General features: G+C 39.7%; 1 protein-coding gene across 6 annotated transcripts in view; it reads right to left on the bottom strand.

Moving 5' to 3' along the window:
- LOC143874086 (uncharacterized) overlaps nucleotides 1-13,606 on the bottom strand; it is a 38,650-nt gene that overhangs the window by 16,960 nt on the left and 8,084 nt on the right. For 4 of the 6 annotated variants that reach the window (XM_077376860.1, XM_077376861.1, XM_077376862.1 and 1 more), the window contains 8 exons: nucleotides 13,318-13,401; nucleotides 13,178-13,226; nucleotides 12,954-13,045; nucleotides 9,956-10,097; nucleotides 9,103-9,182; nucleotides 7,571-9,021; nucleotides 996-1,133; nucleotides 126-908 (listed from right to left, as the gene is read on the bottom strand). In XM_077376860.1, coding sequence (XP_077232975.1) covers nucleotides 337-908; nucleotides 996-1,133; nucleotides 7,571-9,021; nucleotides 9,103-9,182; nucleotides 9,956-10,097; nucleotides 12,954-13,045; nucleotides 13,178-13,226; nucleotides 13,318-13,401 — 2,608 coding nt within the window. In that variant the 3' untranslated portion in view covers nucleotides 126-336. The remainder of the gene's footprint in view (nucleotides 1-125; nucleotides 909-995; nucleotides 1,134-7,570; nucleotides 9,022-9,102; nucleotides 9,183-9,955; nucleotides 10,098-12,953; nucleotides 13,046-13,177; nucleotides 13,227-13,317; nucleotides 13,402-13,606) is intronic. The other 2 variants (XM_077376864.1, XM_077376865.1) reach the window with 2 other exon arrangements.

The raw sequence follows: 13,606 nt of genomic DNA, 5'->3' as shown, positions 1-13,606 counted from the left end.
ATGGGGCCTTTCAAATGAATGCTTAGGATCACCCCAACAATGTGGCCCCACCCTTGTTTATTGTACTCGAGCGCAGGAACCCTTTTCTCATTTTTTTTACCATTTACGTGAGGTTCATTTCTTACCTGTGGGTATGTAGTATCAAAGCCCAAATGATGAGACCTTCCACTACCCCAGCAAACAGAATCATCCTTCGAGCTTCCCAATGAACACCAATCAGTCATTTGCCACATCCACTATATAGATGATCCGGTAGAATAATTTGCTCTTCCAGGGCAAGGGTTGTTAGGCATATGGCCACATTCGAAGTCGATAAAATGATGAATAGTTTTCAAATCACATCCCGAATGCTCTGTTATATAAATCACCTGAACTGGGCATGCGGAATTTTAGTTCATCAGAACCAGGAAAATACTTGTTTAATCCAAGTCTTTCATTTCTGACAAACTCTGCCACATCCAAGTTATTACCAGCTGGAACCTCATTCCAACCAACCCATTGGCCATTTGACAAGCGTGAATTTCTGGAATGTTGGAGTGACATCTGTGCAAAGTGAGAGAGACTGCTGTCCTGGGTTTGATCTATGAACCTAGATGGGGTATGAATATCATTAAACGGTGAAAACCTATCTGCCACATCATTAGGGAATCTGAAGTTTTGATGTGTAGAGATGGTTTGTTGCATCAATAGCTGAAGTCTTGGGTCACTTTCATAGGTATTAAGATGTGGAGAAAGAGTTGACGTCAAATCTAAGCCTGAGTTACTCAGTCCAAGGGGCAGTCTCCCATTACCAACTGCCAATATTGCAGGATCAATAAATTCCACATCGCCAATGCTGCCACCATTCCCAGTTAGCGGAACCTGATACGGTTTTCTCAGCAAAGAGGAGCTTTCAAGTAGTTGACTCACTGCAAAGAAACAGAATAAGAACAAGTTAAAAATGCAGAAAACCTATAACTACAGCATATAGCAGAGTAAGAAGTCAACAAACCAACCATTAAAAAAGAGAGTCAACAAACCAGAAGATGTACTCTGAAAAGTTCGATCTGTCCTCTCTTGAGATGAAAAGCCAGGTGGTGTTGCTCTGCTTGGAACCGAAAATCCAGGTGGGGCTGAAATTTGAGTCCTTGAAACTGTTTTGGGAAGCAAGGAAGAATTAATATATATGTATATATATATATATATAGAGAGAGAGAGAGAGTGTGTGTGTGTGTGTGTGTGTGTCTGTGTGTGTGTGTGTGTGTGTGTGTGTGTGTGAGAGAGAGAGAGAGAGAGAGAGAATCAGTCTTTACAAAACTAACAAGTCTGCATCCAGAAAAATTCAAAAGTAATATGAACTTACAAATGTCCAAAACGGTCACTAGAACGCTAGAACAGATATAATCACATTGATCTCAACAAGAATCGCATCAAACCACAAAATTGGAAATAAATATAAAAGCCACAAACTGTTAAATTAGAGATCCATCCATTCAGGATTTGCATGATTTAACGTTCGCACAATTAAAATAGATTGTCACCAATTTCACAATACATAAGCACAAGTCTCATGTCCTCAGAACTAATGTCTTTTTCCTCTTTTGATTTTTTTACTGAAAACTAAAACTTCAAAAAAGGAAAAAACTACAAACGAGGAAATAGATATCCCAATGCATTCCTATTCAGATGATCAGTCTTATCCACACTATCTATTAAGATAATCTGCCTTTTCAATAAAACGGTAAAATCTCCCTGAAAATATCAATTACTTCCAAAATAAAGCTCATTATCCTACACGGTCCAAAGGATGATCTTGTAGCCCAAGCTATGGCATTCTTTGAATCTCCATTTTTCACCAATTTCACAATAAATAAGCACAAGTCTCATGTCCTCAGAACTAATGTCTTTTTCCTTTTTTGATTTTTTAGTGAGAAGTAAAACTTTAAAAAAGGGAAAAAACTACAAACAACGAGGAAATAGATATCCCAATGCATTCCTATTCAGATGATCAGTCTTACCCACACTATCTATTAAGATAATCCGCCTTTTCACTAAAACGGTAAAATATCCCTGAAAATATCAATAACTTCCAAAATAAAGCTCATTATCCTACACGGTCCCAAGGATGATCTTGTAGACCAAGCTATGGCATTCTTTGAATCTCCATTTTTTATAAAGATATTGATTTCATTAAAGATAAAGGATTACAGGTGCACTTCATGTCGTAAAGAATGCCCCATGTAAATTGAGGTGCTAGATGCTCTTGATTTTGGCTAGACAATCAACCAAATCAGGTAAAGAATTACAAGTGCACTTCAGGCGGTGAAGCATGCCCCATATAAAATGAGGTGCTCGATGCTCCTGATTTGGCTAGACGATCAGCCAAATCGTTGGCGCTACAGACACAGCATGGGCAAAGATCGTAAATATAATCCATGAGATTGGCTAGTTTCCACAGCCGTCGCAAATCCCTTTGGCCCACAAAATATTATTAGAGGAATCGCTTTCCACTTCCAAACTGCCCCCATCTGTATGATGAAAATGGCCAAACCTTGGCGAAGAGTGAGCTTTTGTAGAATCGGTGATGCGGAATGAGCCTGCAAATGAGCTGATGATGTCACCCGATGAATTCCTTAAAAAAACCCCAATGCCTGTCTTGCCTGGGCTGCTAAGGGAGCAACCGTCGACATTGAGTTTGATGACGTCTCTAGGTGGTTTCCATCCCACTAGCACTTTAGTTTTTCGGGAACGGAAACGCGAACGGAAACACTGAAAGGGTGTTTGATCGGTAAGAGAAGGGATAATAGGGGAACTTTAGACGAACTTTGGCAATGGGCTAGAAGCTTTTGGGACATCCCCTCCCTCACAAGACCTTGTATCTTAGCAAAGGATGAAATTATGTTCATGTTTGACGAAATGGATTTGGCTGCTAGGGTCCTGGCAAAGGGGAACGAGGCTTGTGGGAACTAGCTACTCTCACTCTTTGCCTGGCACAAGGATTTCGTTCAGGGAGCGGAAGAGATCTGGGTTAATTTTTACGGAATCCCGCTTCACGCTTGGGTTACTTCTACTGTGGAAGCCCTAGGAAAAATCTTTGGCCCGGTTTTGGAAGTAAAGATGAAATGCAATCATGATCACTGTATGAGCTTCGTATCGGCTAAAACCCTAACTTCTCGATAGAAGCTATCTCGCCCTTTTGTTCAGATTCGGATACTGGGTGATTACTTCACCATTGGAATTGAAGTTCACAATGACAGCAGTGAGCACATATTGCTTTCACCCAGTATTAATCCCCTTAGAGTTGCAGGTGTTTCTCCGGTGAGTCTAAGGAACCCTCTGGATTTAGTGGACAAAACTTTTGATGATAGAAAGCTGCCGGAGATCCCTGTGGTAAACCTTGGGTTGGGGCGGCCTGACCGGAGGAACTCCGTCAGAATGACCGTTGAGCAATTAGGCCCCACCCTTTCAATTTCAAAATTCAAATCCCCGGATAAAATAAAGCAGATAAAGGTGGGTGTTGTTCCCAAGGATCTCCCATCCTTGGATCTGCTTATCGATGGAAAGACCTTGGGTTTGGTGTCAAGAGACAGTGGAAACTGTTCAAGGAAGCGCCCGGGCTAAATGCTGATGAGTTCTTCTGTCTAACGGGGACACACAACGTGAAGGAGACTCACACACCCATGCACAAACACCATTTTTTCAACAAAACATTGGTTGATGAGAGGAGGCTTCGAAACATTGGTTGGGAGACTGCAAAGGCGGTGGGAATACAAAGGTTGGAAGAATGGATTGCTCGGAAAAAGAGGCGTGGAAACCTCGAACTGGCCCCTGTGAATCCTCCCCCCTTCATCTCAGAAGACGACGGAATGGAACTCGAGATTGAGTCTATCTTGCAAAACTTGGAAAAGTGTTCCTCTTGATGGGGAATTTCTAGGGTTACTGCACATGGCTTCTTTCATTAAGGTACTTTTTGGCAGGCTTTTATCAAGGTCTTCGAGGAAGACCTAGGGGTGTTCATTATTCGGTTTTAACCGAACCGAACCGAATTGATTCGGTCGGTTCGGTTCGGTTTTTCGCTAATTCGGTTCGGTTTCGGTTTTTTATTTTTGGTTAATTCGGTCATTCAGTTTCGGTTATCTCGGGAAAAAAATTCGGTTAACCGAATAACCGACATTAACCAAAAATAAACATTATTTTTTTTCAAAAAATGGTGTATGGGCACTCCGTAGGATGATCCAAACCGTCTATTTGATTGATCACAACTTCAATAAGTTGTGCCTAAAAAACCGTTTCGATAAATTGATCATAGCCCTCCGATCGATCCGTCCAAATAGATTTTTTTTGTCTTTTTCTATCACTATTCAGTTATTCGGTTATAACCAAATTTTGATTCAGTTCGGTTGTCGTAAAATTCGGTTCGGTTTTGGTTTCCGAAATTTGATAACCGAAATTATTTCGGTTATCAAATTTCGGTTATTTCAGTTCGGTTATAACCGATTGAACACCCCTAGGAAGACCGATTGTGGTGGGGGAAGGTTTCATTATATTTTCAAGATCTTCGGGGAAGATCGCACATATTTTCTGTAGTTTTTTTTTTTGTTTGGGAAGGATCTTTTGGGAAGATTGAATAGGTGGACTTTAGCTTGGAGGTGATGTAGATAAAGGGCGTGGATAGGGAGATTGGTCTTTTTTAATTTTCCTGGGGCCTAGAGCTCTCTCCTAGGCCATCATACGATGTAACTATATGGGGACTCCTAGTCCCCCAATTATGTAACTTTCGTATGAATATAATTACATTTTTGTCGCTTTTAAAAAAAAAAAAAAAAAAGAGCCCAGGAGACTAATTGATGTGATTCACCCATATACAAAGACTTTAAATTTTTTATCTTTTTATTTTGTATCTAGGACTTTATATTTTAGCATATTATTATTCTAGAGCATAGATGTGGGGGGTGTCCACATCATCTAGGGCCCATAAGGCCACTCACACACCACCTCGTCACTACTCCTTACTCTCCCCCTTACTTTCCCTTGACCATGATTTTTATTTTGAACTTTAGCCTACTTTTGAGGTAATCAAATCTTGTCCATTTGTCTTGATTTGTGTGCCATTAGAAAGGTTTTTCGATTACCTATCTAACGAGCCCAAGATCACGCCCAAATTAAGTGGGGGTAGTAAGGTCATTCGTTATAACTTAAGTCACTTAAGTTATAACATATCCCATTGGTCTTTAGAAGAGGGTCCACTTTTCTCACTTAAGCCTATTTAAAGAGGCAAAAAGGACGAAAATTGGAATTGGAATGTTGATCGTGTGAAGCCTCCTCTCTCTTGACGTTTTGACGCAAGATAGGGGTTTCTTCTCTCTATCGTTCTTCTCCACTTCTCACTCCCATCCCTCTTCCTCCCGTCTCTTTCTACTCCATTCTTTGCTCTCTCCTTCTCTAGTTCTTCATCTTCGCATCTCCTAGCTCCCCCCCCCCCCCCTCGCCCCGCGGTGCATGTTGTTGTCGAACATCGCAACAACCCTCGGAACCCTTCCTTCAAGCCATTCCTCTTCCTCCACTTTTCATTCCCATTCCTCTTCCTCCCGTCTCTTTCTACTCCGTTCTTAAAGGACGAAAATTGCAATTGGAATGTTGATCGTGTGAAGCCTCCTCTCTCTTGACGTTTTGACGCAAGATGGGGTTTCTTCTCTCTATCCTCCTTCTCCACTTCTCACTCCCATCCCTCTTCCTCTCGTCTCTTTCTACTCAATTCTTTGCTCTCTCCTCCTCTACTACTTCATCTTCTCATCTCCTAGCTTTCTTTTCTCCCCCTGTGCAAGTTGTTGTCGAATATCGCAACAACCCTCGGAAACCTACCTTCACTCCATCCTTCTTCTCCACTTCTCATTCCCATCCCTCTTCTTCCCATCTCTTTCTACTCCGTTCTTTGCTTTCTCCTTCTCTACTTCTTCTCCATTTCTTCATCTTCTCATCTCCTAACTTTCTTTCTTCTCCCTGTGCATGTTGCTGTCCAATATCAACCGTACCTTCACTCCATCTTTTTCGCCTTTTTTATTCATGTATCCTTTCCTTCTTGTTTCTACCCCTTCTTGGCTGATCGCACAGTCCTTGAGGCTAATTGATATTTTAGTAGGGGTTGTTTACACCGAACAGTCCCCTCCACTTTTTTTCTTCGCTTCTTGTTGGTCTACTCTTCCTTGCCGAGTTTCCCCTTCATCGTGGGAATCCTTTATTCGCCTTGCTGGTTTTGTTATTCCTTTTTTGGTGACCTTGCTGTTCAGGGGGAAAGGTTTGGGGGATGAGGGGGGCGATCTTATTCATATCATATCATCCCTAGCCCTCAACCTATTGGGGTGATTGATTGAAGTTATTTTGGGCGAATTAGACTTCCTGACTTCTCCACCACCGTCTTGGCATCCTACGATAGAGATTTGAGGGCGAGGCGCATACTTTATTGGGTGAGATCTGACCTCTACTGTTTCAGCCATTATTAGACCTGATTTTGCCATCGATACCCTTGGCTAGCCACCTGTGCTCTTTAGCATTATCCCTGGGACTTTTCCTTAGATTATGGGTTGGTGGTGGGGCCCTGGCGTTTCATTTTATCTACTTTCTTATTGTAATCAGACCTATAATTGTTGCTTCCCATATTTACATATTGCTATATTTGGTGTGAATTAACTGATTTAAGTTCTGATGAATTTTCTTAAAGGCTAACTCGAAAGTGAAACCCTAATTCAAATTGATTTGATTGGCAGAGGGAATTTCCGGTGGACCGAAATGCGTAGAGAAGACTATGGTTCAAAGGGAAAGGGTAGGTTAGTGGAATTGGTAGACGAGAGAACTGCCAAAAATGTGGTGTTGGTTCCTTCATTATTTTAGCAAAAGTTCCTGCAAGCAAGCAACGCCTTATTAGTTAAGTCAAGCCCCCCTAAGCAATTAGTGCTTACGGTTAGGGAAGAGGTGAGAGGGTAGAAAGAAATGGGAGAGAGAGAGAGTTTGTGTGTGTGTGTGTGTGTTAGAGAGAGAGAGAGAGAGAGAGAGAGAGAGAGAGAGAGAGAATCTACTTGACTTCATTCGTTTGAGAGGGAAAATCGTTTTGATCAAGGATTTTATATGACAAAAGTGCACTTCATAAATAGTCTTTCATTTATATATGAAGTGAATTTTCATACATTAGCAGCCTCCAATCAGATATAGGATGCTCTATAACTGTGTCTCAGCCCACTCCGATGTTTTGGAACCTTATGATATGGATCCAAATAAGATCCAACCATTATGTCATGTCCAATACCATTCGGACCCTTAGAATCCATCAGACCATCTAGGTCCATTGACACCTCTACTCAAGAAAATGAGCTTTCAACAGTACAAGTCTAGAAATATACAGGAGGACTGGAGACGTTACAAAGAAAACAACATTGCATCAAAAGAAGCCTAGCTTGTATCTGAAATCATATTTAAAACAAAAGGTATGAACGAAAACTAGATATGCACTCCTAAAACATAAGCATGTTGAATAATAATTATCAAAAATAGCAGCCAAAATAAATAAAATACAACCTCAAATTTACTTCGTACTCACCAGAAACCTTATTAGAAGAAAGACCAAAATGGCCATTGACGGGACTTTTAGAGTCTTCAAAACTTCTGCCCACAAAACCATTTGGAAGTTTATCCCCATAAGAACCCCTGTTCTCCATGGACTCTTGCAGGGCAAAACAACTCTTCTCCGCATACCCGGTTCGACAGGGATAACGTTCCAAATGGGTTGCTTGATTCACACAATCTTCCTGTCTTGCGAATGAGAACCTCGACTGATTACTGTTTTGTAGCTTCCTCGAATTTGATAATCTAAGTGAACCATTTTGTTTATCGCTTTCACTAAACAATTTAGCTAAGCTGTGAGGTGAGGTCAATGAGTCATCCCATGCATCTGAGTCCATTGACAAGATATTTGAGATGATGCTGCTCTCCCCCATATCGACAACTTCTGATGTATCACCATTTAACCTTCCTAAACACCCAATCTTTTCTACACTCCAGAAATTATCGGAACTTTCAAAATTACTCCCCAATTCAGAGGTAGAACTACTAAATTTGCTTTCTTCGTACCTACTAGATGTTACTGAACCATCAGTTGGAAAAAGTGGCAAGGCTTCATCAACTTTTCCAGCTGCAGTTCTAAGATTTTCACTCCTTTGATTACTCATACTAGTATCATTATGTTGAGAAGAAATTCCACTGAAATGATTTGAAGAATTAAATGAACTGGATGAATAGGGTAAATATGAGGGATGAGTAACAACTTCTGACATCTTAAGCAGTCGATCATGGCCGGATGATAAAACCCCATCCATTTCACTGCCTGGAGCCGGAAATACTTGTGATTGCAATTCAGAACTCCATTCTCTCGTCGGTGGCTGTGAGGTCAAAGCGTCAATATTATCAAAACCATGTTCCGGATAAGATTGCCGCAAGCCAACAACTGAATTTCCAGGTGATCTATCCAAAAAATGATTGGAGACTGAACTTTGGTGTATCCTGCCAGGATGTTCAATCCCAAGATGGCTATCAATATCAGATGAAGACGAACCAGAGTATAAACTCGGTATGGCTGCATCAATAGTGACAGAACTTTGTGCAACTTTATCGGGACTGCAACTACGAGATTGCCGTCTATCAAGGTCTTCAGGGTTTGCAATTTGTTGTGGCATTCTGACGCCTCTGTCCGTTTCATAAGCTACATCTACAAGAACCCCTGAAGGTTCATCTGCAGTTGTTTGGAACTCTCTTTCTATACATTGTTTGGAAGATTCCAACAGCCCAGATCTACCATTCAAAAGCCTTGAATGATTTTCATTTGCCGTAGATGTTTTTGCTACATCAGTATGCATTTCCGATGCCAGAGTTGAGCTTGCAGCCACCGAGGACAAGGCAGATGATGTATTGAATGTGTCAGGTTGTTGTTTTGCAGGTTCTTGAAGGCATGGCGTACTTGCGGCTTGTGGTCGACAATTTGAAGCACGTAATCCCCTGGAGAGTGAAATCAAGATTTAAGAAACAATAATACCTCACTGAACAAATGAAGAAGCTATGTGATAGTAAATAGCATACCATGAAGCTGCCGCTGGAAGGATGCTAGATCTTTCAGAGCTACTACTAGGAGGAGAACCTTTGATATGATTTGCAGGATTCTGGTAGCAAAGAAAAACCCAGTTATGATCAGAATATAAGTCATTAAACCTTAATAGAATATCTCATAGCAAGAAATATTCAACTATCTACACAATTCAAAAGCTTGCAAGCCATTCTACCAATGTTGCATGAGTATGGATATAAGTGTCGGAATCCGACACGGGTATCAAATGTTGGATTCGCCTAACCTAAAAAAAAAAGGATTCGTGGATTCAGCCAATTTTAATTCTTTAACATTATAATATGGATATATTGAGAATTTTGGTAGGTTAAGTAAATATAGCGTTTATTTCCATATAAAAACCCTACTATTAGGGTAGATAAAACTCAAAACATGTGATAATTATAAATTTGTTGCTGTAGATAGGGGAAAAAATAGATTAAAGAGATTTAGAATTGTCTAGGTGAATCCTAAAGTATAAGAATCTGAGACGTGTCCGACACGGGTACGTCATCGATTCAGAAGAATCCATGTAACATAGCATCCTACTTATTAGCAGGTGGGGAATGTTAAAACCAATAGACTCCAAAGTCCTAGTTTTTTTTTTAATGGTAATAGCATTAGGAGCAAAAAAAAAAGGAGTGAAAGGAACACCAAGACCAAGGATGTCTCAAAGCAAGAGAAACAACAAGAAGCTAAAATAAACAAAAGAGAGGGCAAAAACATATTCAAGTAACATGAAAAGCATGAAAGCAAATAAATAGGACTCCAAAGTTCTAGGTAGAGCAAGAATTTATCTATTGGAAAAGCATATTAGGAATGGTGTCTTACACTTGAGGCACTCTTGACCATAAGTTTGCCTGAAGAAGCTACACCACTATTGCAGAATTCATCCACTGGTGGAGGAGGCAACACAGTCCCCGAACGCCGTTGCAAATTGATTGTAGCACCACTAAATTGTAGAACCCTACTCCTTTAAATACAGTTTGCATGTAAGTGGATAGAAATACAGTCAAACTACGCCAAAACATATTCAAGTAACATGATAAGCATGGAGCAAATAAGTAGAAACACATAGACGTGCTCACAGAAACTGAAAGGATGCATAATTTCCAAAGAGAACTACAGCACCTACATAGTGAAATAAATCTCAAATTGCAAAACACCATTTTAGACAATGACAGTAGACAAGTAATGCAAAATGGCAGGCAACTTAAGCGAGTTGATCAAGGTAAAAAGGACTCGAACACGTACTCGATCAAGGTAAAAAGGAATCAACGATTGAAATGGTCAATTTTTCATTAACTTGGGCGAGTCAATGAGTTTTTTATTAGGTCAAAACTTGACGTCGAACAAGAACTCAGCCAAGGTAAAACTGAGTTGACTTGTGCGAGTTGATGATCAACTAAATGACTTTTTAAACAATGGGGGGAGGGTTTGCGTGGAGACTCATATGGTATATTTCATGGTATAAGTCTTCTTTGTGACACTTTAAGAGAGGACAGTTCAATCTCTCAAGTTGGTTGATTTTGGAAGACCCCCATTCCCCTAAGAATTCACACTTTTTGTTGACATCATGGAGAAGATTGACCTGCTTGACAAGATGAAGAAAAAAGAAATTATATTTGGACAAAAAGGATGAAGAATACAATAGCCACATTTTCATAAATTGTAGGTTAGCGTGGTCGATGTTGATTGCGGCTCTTTGTTTGTTCAATATAACTTGGGTTTCACCAAGTAACACTGGAAACCTTCTTACTAGTTGGAGACCCACTTATCTTGAAGATACGTGGCAGATTGGGAATGAAAGAAACACGAACTTTGAGAAATAAAACTTTATTGTGAATATCATTAAGAATGCCAAAAATCATGTTATTAATTGGGCTCTTGTGAAGAAGTGGGTATTTCTTAAAAAGACATCTATAAGAGGCGGAGCAACAAGGAATGACAAAAAGGAAAAAGAGGATGATCCTCCTCCAAGTGTTACTAATCGAGCTCTTGTCACAGGTCATGTTATGAATTGAGATCTTGTGAAGAAGTAATTTTGGGGTATTTCTTAACAAGACATTCATAAGAGCTGGAACAACAAGGAATGACAAAAAGGAAAAATAGGATCCTCCTCCAAGTGGCATTATTAGATACAATTTTGATGGGAGCTCTATGGGAAATTTGAGTTCAGCTTGAATGCGGGGCTTTTAGAAATGAAAGGAGAGATTTTGAAAGCTTTTCATGAGCATATTGACGTCAAGGACTCAAAACTTTATTGTGAATATCATTAAGAATGTCAAAGATCATGTTATTAATTGGGCTCTTGTGAAGAAATAATTTTGGGGTATTTCTTAAAAAGGCATCTATAAGAGGCGGAGCAACAATAAATGACAAAAAGGAAAAAATAGGATCCTCCTCCAAGTGTTACTAATCGAGCTCTTGTCAAAGGTCATGTTATTAATTGGGCTCTTGTGAAGAAGTAATTTTAAGGTATTTCTTAACAAGACATCTATAAGAACTGGAACAACAAAAAATGACAAAAAGGAAAAATAGGATCCTCCTCCAAGTGGCATTATTTTGATGGGAGCTCTTTGGGAAATTTGAGTTCAGTTTGAATGTGGGGCTTTTAGAAATGAGAGGAGAAATTGGGAAGTTTTTCATGAGCATATTGACGTCCAGGACTCCAATGAAATTGAAGACATGGGTGAAGTTGACAAACTTGACTCCATTAGCTTTAAAGATCTCAATGAGGCCAAGCGAAATAACATTATTGGAAGAGATTCAAGTGATTTCCTAGAAAGTTCATGGTGGAAGTGCAAACAGAGATGATTGATTTCCTCTAAACTTGCAGATACAAAGTAAATGACAGCAGCATCTGTGCGTCCCTTGAGATGACACTACACCATGTTCATTAGGTTGGTTTTTTTTTTAATGGCAAGGATAAATTCATTGAAAAAATGAAGACCGAGGAGGTCCCAAAAAGGATAAAAAGAAAGGGCATATAGAACCGAAAAATACAGAAATAAAATAAAGATACAAACGCTAGCGGCTATGGAGGAAGAAAGTCGAAAAGCTCCACTCTATCCCTAACCCCTCTCTCTAGTAAGCTGGTCCGCCTCTCCATTTGCTGTCCGCCTAATATGATTAAAAGATATCGAAGAGGTTCCAATCCTGTCCTGAATATCATCAAATAGTGCTGCACATCTCCAAGGTAGCTTACGTGAGTCTCTTAGCCACCTTATGACATTGAGTGAGTCCCATTCTACCACCACTCTATTCATGTTTACACTTCACAGAAAATAAATTCCTTGGTAGACGGCTCAAACTTCCACCTCATTTGAGTCTGCCAACCCTAGATGGATGGTGCCTTTCCACCGGCGTTGTCAATCAGTACCGAGGTTCACATTTTGCACTATTTTGTTTGTTTTATTTTTATTACCTAGAGACTCTTTGTAAATTTCCCCTTCTTTAATAAAATGAAACTATGACCCAAAGAAGAAAATAAAAGTTCCCAAAGGAGAACAGATGAAAATGGCTATATGTCTAAGAGCGATGAAAATGGTTATATGTCTAAGAGCACAGTGTTAGCAAGTGGAAATTAATTCTTTGGTTTGTGTATGTGCAGGTTTCCAAAGGAAAACAAATGCGGTTTCCTAAAAATACGTATTGTGAGATAAAACAATTGCAATCCTTTAACCACTTCAATTATACCCTCGTAGTAAAAACACAAAAGAGGCCATAAGAAGTTAATGAATCAGTGCATGTCAATTGCAAGCGTAAATAGATAAGACGGGAATGGAAGAAATGCAAGAAAGTCCACGCATTGTAGAAATGGATATACCTCGTATAAGCTGAAATTATCTCATCTTTAGTGAAACTATCTTCTTGGGCACCAATGTCATGCAAATATAAACAATCTGGATTGCCGCAAGGCTGGACCAACAAACACATTGTTCTCAATGAAATTAGAGTAAACAAGTTTTAAGCCTACTAAAAGTAGAAGTCACTAAAAAAATTCATCAAGTAAATGCACATATTTCCTACTGATTAATCATATAGCCATACCATATTTCTCAACCATGTGTGGCAATACTTTGTAGTACCAAAGCATGCTCTGCAAGGGCAAACAAAAATTCCACATAGTGATAAGATGATGAGTGAGACGTGTCTTGTTTAGACTACCAGAAAGTGAAATGCATGCCTACCTTAAGGACTGGCCATCCAATACAAAACCATGTACCGATTGAATACATCGAACTGCTTCTTCCTCTTTTGAGTATGTAATATATCTGAGCAAAAAGCACGAACATGGAACAAAAATCAAATACAATAGGATGCTAGAAAGACAATTTAATGTAAACCACCAAGCTGAAAGTAACCCTTTTGAGTTCAGATGGAAAGTTGACACTCAACACAACTCAACACAACTAAGCCTTTGTCCCAAACTAGTTGGGGTCGGCTAATGAATCCTTTAGAAATTTTTCAAGAAGAAGG

Source organism: Tasmannia lanceolata, unplaced genomic scaffold (genome assembly GCF_043159265.1).
Source record: "Tasmannia lanceolata isolate RefF3 unplaced genomic scaffold, GAP_Taslan_0.1 ptg000002l, whole genome shotgun sequence".
NCBI lineage: Eukaryota > Viridiplantae > Streptophyta > Magnoliopsida > Canellales > Winteraceae > Tasmannia > Tasmannia lanceolata.
This window is presented reverse-complemented; position numbering and strand designations above follow the sequence as displayed.